Raw genomic sequence first — 7,612 nt, 5'->3', positions numbered from 1 at the left:
TTAAGATCGAATCTCACCTAACAAATTTCTTATCTTATCTAAAGAATTCAAATTAAAATCAAACATTATCTAAATTATTCCTTTAATTTAAGTAATTATCTTCCTAAATTAAACAATTAAAAAATATGTTTTATCCTCTAATGTCAAGCCTAGTATAGTGGTCTAGGCAAGTCCAATATTTTATACAAAACATTTTTTATGGATATTTAAGCACACGTCTTGAACCTAAATTTGCGGAACATGATATTCTCTCCCACTGAATACAGTGATGCCCTCATCGTTCCACTGGAACGTTCTTAGACTTAATTACCCTGGATACTCATCAGTGCCTTGCTTGTTGTGGCCCCCCATATGAACTGTTTGACCAAGCTTTTGCCTCTATGTAACACGACATTCTACCTTGTCATTGTGTACAACTCAGTCGTAGGAACCTCGTCCTACCCGTCTTAATTTGCCTCGACTTTGATTCCCTCAATCCTTCAGCAAAGACTTTGGTATCTTCTTTCAACCTTTGGTCCCTCCACATTGATAGGTAGGTTATCTCGACTCACACTCATTGAAGATTACAATTAAAGTTGGGAGTGAGGAGTTTAATGGTGATTGAGATCGAGCTTTTGTCTTGAGAGTTTAAGAAATGACTAAAATATCCATAGATGGTTAAAATTACTAAATTACCCTTATGGACTACGTAAATGAAATAACTTGTGTTGGTAAGAGTTTGAGTTGCAAAGTGATTGAATAATGATGTGAGACTTGAGTGAGAAGCCAAAAAATGTTATAATTTATTAAGAATGAGAAGATTAATGATACTTGAATAATAATATGAATGAGTAATAATGAGGTGATTAATGACATGAGATGAGATGTTTAACTCTAAAGTGACAACTCGATAATGGAGACTCAGTAATGATAACGTGATATGTATCGTAATCATTATAATCTTATGTGATAAGATTTCATAAGACTTATTCTCTTGTTTTACACTAGAGAAACAATGAGGACACCATAGTTACTTATGTATGACGATCGTCTATTGTGTTTGATAGTTATGTATGATGGGTTATTCATATATCCTAAAAGACGTGCCAAATTACAAAATGTATTTTAGTTGGATGCAACTCTAAGCGTCTATGATCTAAACTCATCCATTACTCTAGAGAAGTAGGCTAGTTGGTGTACATTGCTAATGTAGAGGTGACCTACGTCTTACTCAAGGTACTAGTCATGTGAGGCCACTAGATGTACGTTCTTGATGCGATTGTGATCCAAGTTGTATCCCGAATCGCTATGAAATACAATAATTAAAAAAAAAAACAGAAAAGTTAACAATGCTAAGGTCATCAGTTAAGGAACGAGGAACTTGATCGGGAAGAGACTCTTACGGAGGGTAGTGTTCGAGGCCGTTTTCTTCGATGGCATTGAGCCGTTTAACGGGAAGCTTGTCCAAGGAGACTTCAAGGTTTCCGTCCATTTCTTTTTCCCGTAAAATCCGAGAGGAAATTTTAAGTATGAAGAACGTAGAAGAAAGCGCTGGTTTCAGTTTTAGAGCTCATACTCGATAGTTGATGAGATTGAATAGGCGAAACATTTATTTTACCGCTGGAGTTTTAGGTGATGTTTGTTTTTGTAAAGGTAAAATGTTTGTAGTCTGCGGATCATATTTGTAGGCATCTATAGCAGAAGAGTTGCATCAAAAGTGTGCAGTCTGTAAAAAGAAGACTGTTTGTTTTTTAACGTCTGCAGACTACTAAAATGAACTAAAATATAAATAAACTGATTTTTTAAACTTAAAAGAGTTTTGTAATACTGAGATTTAAATAATTTTAGTTTTACAATACTAAAATTTAAATAATCCATACAACTACAATAATAAATTATTTAAAATAAATCAATCCATATTATAAAATAAATTAATACATACTAATAAATTATTTAAAATAAATCAATCCATACAATTATTTAAAATAAATCAATCCATATTTTAAAATAAATCAATCCATACTAATAAATTATTTAAAATAAATCAATCCATATTTTAAAATAAATCAATCCATACTAATAAATTATTTAAAATAAATCAATCCATATTTTAAAATAAATCAATACATACTAATAAATTATTTAAAATAAATCAATTCATACAACTACAATAATAAATCAATCTATATTTTAAAATAAATCAATATATACTAATAAATTATTTAAAATAAATCAATCCAAATTTTAAAATAAATCAATCCATATTTTAAAATAAATCAATCTATACTAATAAATTATTTAAAATAAATCATTCCATACTAATAAATTATTTAAAATAAATCAATCCATATTTTAAAATAATCCAATACATACTAATAAATTATTTAAAATAAATCAATCCATACAACTATAATAATAAATCAATCTATATTTAAAAATAAATAAATCCATACAACTACAATAATAAATTAATCCATATTTTAAAATAAATCAATTCATACTAATAAATTATTTAAAATAAATCAATCCATACTAATAAATTATTTAAAATAAATCAATCCATATTTTAAAATAAATCAATTCATACTAATAAATTATTTAAAATAAATCAATCCATATTTTAAAATAAATCAATTCATACTAATAAATTATTTAAAATAAATCAATTCATACTAATAAATTATTTAAAATAAATCAATCCATACAACTACAATAATAAATCAATCCATATTTTAAAATAAATCAATCCATACTAATAAATTATTTAAAATAAATTATTTTAAAATAAATCAATCTATATTTTATAATAATTTATTTTAAAATAATTTATTTTATAATACTTTATTTTAAAATAAATAACCTTATTAAATTATTTAAAATTATTTTAATAAATAATCATATTTTATAATTGTTCTTGAAGAGATTTGAAGACATAAAACTATGTCTGCACCAAAAAGAGCTTGCGCAGACGTTAGAAGAGCTTTGTCTTCTAAAAAATAAACGGTCTGCGAAACCTAATGTCTGCGTGTGGTCTGCGCGGCGCAGATATAAGAGGTTTGAAGAGGTTATACAGTGAAAACAAACTAAGCCTTAGTATGAAGTATGAACTGATGAATAAATAGGTGAGGTTACTTGGGCCCGGTATAAACAAAGGTTAGGTCTGACTGGGCCTCAGTTCGTATACATGGATGCAAACGTCATACAAATTAACCCAATTAATTGAATTATTGGTTAATTTAATTAATTGAATTATTGATTAATTTGATTCAAAATTTATTGATTTAGATTAATTGTTTTTGTAATTTCATATTATTTATCAATCAATTAGTTTAAATTTAAATTAATAGATAATCAAATCTATTTTTTTAATCATTCAAAGATTTAATATCTAATTATCCAATCGAGTAATCAAATTAAATTTTGATTTGATCAATTAATTAAGTTAAATCTAAATAATAAACACCCATATTAATTCAGGGCATTGCCATCACAGTTTATTGTTGGTAAGGCATGATTTCTTCTTCTTTTCTTTTTAATTAATCTAGAGTGATTATAAGTGGTAGTACTTGTTCTAGAGATTCTTAACCATTTAACAATAACTACTTAAATACCTTGAGTTGTTAGTATTGAAACTCATAACCTCTAAGAATAAAAAATTAACCATCATCTTTGACCGTGCTCCAGGCATGATTTAAACATTGGATTTGGGGTAATTTTGTTTACATAATTTATTCAGCTGGATGATTTTTTGTTTACATAATTTATTCAAATGGATGATAATGTACCACCTGACTAGTTATGACCTCCAGCAAGGAACAAATTAAGATGCAAAGATATGGATAGGACCACAGAGATTTTATGCATTAGCAAACTTTGAACCCCTTAAGAGTTGAGACCAGTCAACACTAAAACTCTTTGTATAGCTGCGGTGCACTAGAGTAGCTAAACACCAACGCCAGCTCTTCTCTCGCATGTTTTTTTCCCCTTCTTTGTAGACTTTTCTACGCAAACTCTGATAAAACGTCATATACCTACGCCTACTATATTTTGCTTACGTTGAGATTAATCGCTGAAATTCAATAATCTATGGGGCATTCAACGGTGGACGTACGCGTTACGTGCATTTGGAGATTAATGATAAACCCAAGAAACATATATCTAAAACCGACGTCGAACCTATGTAACGATTATCTGAATTCTGAAGTAGATAGCGTAGTGCATGCAGTAATATTGAATAGATTAAAATCTTATCCAACTTACTATTTCAATATAAGAAACTTTGAACGCCTCTGTTTGGGTTGAACAAAATTAAACGTGGAGAGTTTTCAGGAGTAGATAGTACTAGAATTTTTGCTGAAAGCCTGAACAAACTTGGATTGCAATACCATGCTTGAAGAATCAAACAAACACATGTTGTCAACCAAAGGGAAGTAAAAAACCAATTTGCTTCTCTTGACAAGTAAGAAACTTGTCTCATCGGAACCAACTGTCCGATGGAGTTTTAGTTTTCGTAGTACATGTCTTTCCATGGTCAAACAAATTGTCCCATCAGACCCGGAGCCGTCATAATGGCCAGCATCATCCACCATATTAGGAGATTATTTTTATTATGGGGACGTAATTATAAATTGTAAAAAGAATATGATGACTTTATTGAAAAATTTAATAATTAAATTAATATTTTTTTTAAAAATAATATATTTATTTGAACATTTTTATTTAAAAACATATTTCACAGTTTCTTTAAAAATTGGATATTAATAAGATAATATTCTATTATTTAAAATTTTATAATCCATTAAAAATGGGAATACATTATTTTTAAATTTATATTCGATTAAAATATAAATATATTGTTTACAATTTTATATTTGAGTAAAATATGGTATTGTAATTCCGGAAGTATTGCTATACCTTAATTTTAATCCTATGTTATTTTCTATGATAAATCCCTATAAATATTGTGCAAACTTTTTGGGTTAAACATAATTCAAGAACTTGAGACAACTTGAAAGGAAAAAAAAAATTTCTCCTCATCTAGTTTTTGGTGTTAGATAAGGGAAAGTGTATAATTCATGATCTCTACCGCTATAATATTGTAGTTAATTATCTAGTTATTATATCATGTGGGAACAGAAGACTAATAATCTTAAGCATTAAGGAGTGGTCAAAATTTTATCTTAAGGAACCTGAGTAGCTACACATCTCAATTTATTTACAATAATTTATTCCATACAAAATCAAGCATTTTTTCTATATCATTATCTTTTAAATATTTAATATAATTTTTAATTTATTTCAGTGTCTTGAATTGTTATATCTTCTACCATAAATTTACAAAAATAAGTGTATATATGCAATTACTTGTCAAATTTTACATTGAACCTTTTCAACATAGAATCTATGTGTGACCGTTTAATGACAAGATACGGATAAATATGGAATTAACCAAACTTGGAAGAAAGACAAAACATTCAGCTTTTGGTCTTTATAAATGTATCGAGCGATGTCCGATCTCATCATCTTTATCAAATCTTCTTTAACTTCCATTTCTTAACAACCTCTGCTGCATATAGAAAACAATACAACAGTTGTTTACGTTGTTCGTTATTGTTTAGCTCGAGCCGAAGAATTCCAGGAAGAAAAAAAATGGAGAATCCTCTACAGCTGAAGTGCTTGAATCACGTTTCACTATCGTGTAGATCAGTTGAGAAATCCGTGGAGTTCTATCAGGATGTTCTAGGGTTTTTTCCCATCAAGAGACCCGGTTCCCTTGATTTCTCTGGTGCATGGTAATTTAAATTTAATTCCACCAGCAAGATTCTTTAAACCATTTGCATTCTTGTCATTCTTTTTGGGTTAAAGTATTGATTCCTAGTGTTGTGATTGGATAGGCTGTTCAGCTATGGCATTGGTATCCATCTTCTCCGATCAGAAAATCCTGAAAGCATGCCTAAGATTGGACGTATTAATCCTAAGAACAATCATATTTCTTTCCAGGTATTTTTATATACTGCATATGCTAACAATACATGAATATTGGAGGGAATACGTTCTTATAGAAATTAATCAATTGCAGTGCCAGTGCGATAGCATGGCGACACTGGAGAACATATTGAAAGAGCTGAATATAGAATACGCAAAGGGTAGTGTAGAAGAAGGTGGAATCCGAGTCGATCAACTCTTCTTTCACGATCCCGACGGTAACATGATTGAGCTATGCAACTGCGACAACCTACCTGTAATTCCGCTGCCCGTCGCTGCTAACCAGTCATGTTCTCTGACCAACTGCAACGCACAACGACAACGGCAGCAACAGAAACAACTACAGCAGCAGAAGATTGAGCATTCAGTAGAAATCTAGTGGTTTATGTGCTGAAACTCTGCCTTGTTAACATGTTTATTTATTTATTTATTTTTTTGCCACATGAATTCAAGATTCATTTGAGCCTGTCAGGCTTATGTGCTGGAACTGTTCCAGTCAGTGATATAGGAAGAGTTTTCCCCCCCAATCAACTGCCATCCTAATATATTGTTTACTGTGTCGAGATTTGAGGGCGTCACAATATTCCAACAGAACAAGGGGGACCATTAACAGCTTTGGAAGCTCAAGGCCCAAATGAAAAAATGAAGTTAAAATTATTAGAATTATTCTTAAGATAAACAACCAAAATCCAAAGACTTCAATCAACATTCATGTCATCGAAACATGTAGGTATATGATTGCATAATTTTACGGTTCATGGCTTCGATCGCTTGTCTCCAAAGACCAATGTCATGAGGGGCCATTCTTGTAGATCATGTCATTGCCTCCAAATCACATATATAAGATACTGAAGAATATTATCCTCCATATCTTTATTTATTTATTGGCATTTGTTCAGAATTCATCGACTTTGATTCACGGACTCCAATTCAGTCCATAACCCAATAAGTAATAATCATTGAGCATTTGAACAAGTGAAATATCAACTAAGAAATTTTTATATATATAATAAATTACGGACTCACCTTTTAACTTTGCAAAGCAAGAAGAAAGCAAATCCTGATGCACATGCTTCGCCCATGCTTCGAAGTCAATTCCACTGAAATCGAGAGAACGTTGCAATGTGAAGCGTGCTAGTCATGAAACAAAAAATAATGCAGGCTTTTCTCTCCTTTAGTTTAATAGCCGACTACTGACATGTTAATAAATAGGAGGGCTAAATCTTAATCTATGTGATCCAATCATACAAGTGATTGAAATAAATAAAAATAATTCGAGGTAAATTATAAATTATTCTAGGCAGAGCCAAAATCACACCTATATAGTTGTATTAGTTGGAACATAATTTCTTAATAGATTGAAAACTCATAATCTATTATTAGTTGATCACCGCTAGTCTGCCTTTTATTATCAGAATTATACTCATCGTATTTTTTTCCCTCTAGATTCTGAATCGACCAATGTCTTGCACTTAGTTTTGATGTGTGAGCCTCTTAATGAAGATTTTTTACATACACGAAAACTCTAACCTAAGACCTCACTTAAACGACATCAAATTGCTTACCACTTAAACCAATCTTATTAGTTAAAATTATACTCATCATATTTTAGTTGTAATTTTATCTTAATTTTTCGTCTAATCTACAA

The 7,612-nt window shown here is 30.0% G+C and overlaps 1 protein-coding gene across 1 annotated transcript in view; it reads left to right on the top strand.

The window, feature by feature from the left end:
* The first annotated feature begins 5,520 nt into the window (after nucleotides 1-5,520).
* The window catches only part of LOC120210913, an 89,553-nt gene continuing 87,461 nt past the window's right edge, over nucleotides 5,521-7,612 (top strand). Inside the window, exons 1-3 of the mRNA XM_039209561.1 lie at nucleotides 5,521-5,771; nucleotides 5,874-5,979; nucleotides 6,059-6,275. Of these exons, the coding sequence (XP_039065492.1) occupies nucleotides 5,629-5,771; nucleotides 5,874-5,979; nucleotides 6,059-6,275 (466 nt within the window). The 5' untranslated portion in view covers nucleotides 5,521-5,628. The remainder of the gene's footprint in view (nucleotides 5,772-5,873; nucleotides 5,980-6,058; nucleotides 6,276-7,612) is intronic.

Source organism: Hibiscus syriacus, unplaced genomic scaffold (genome assembly GCF_006381635.1).
Source record: "Hibiscus syriacus cultivar Baekdansim isolate YM2019G1 unplaced genomic scaffold, ASM638163v2 tig00109945_pilon, whole genome shotgun sequence".
NCBI lineage: Eukaryota > Viridiplantae > Streptophyta > Magnoliopsida > Malvales > Malvaceae > Hibiscus > Hibiscus syriacus.
Note: the sequence above shows the minus strand (reverse complement) of the source record. Positions and strands in the feature narration are given on the sequence as shown.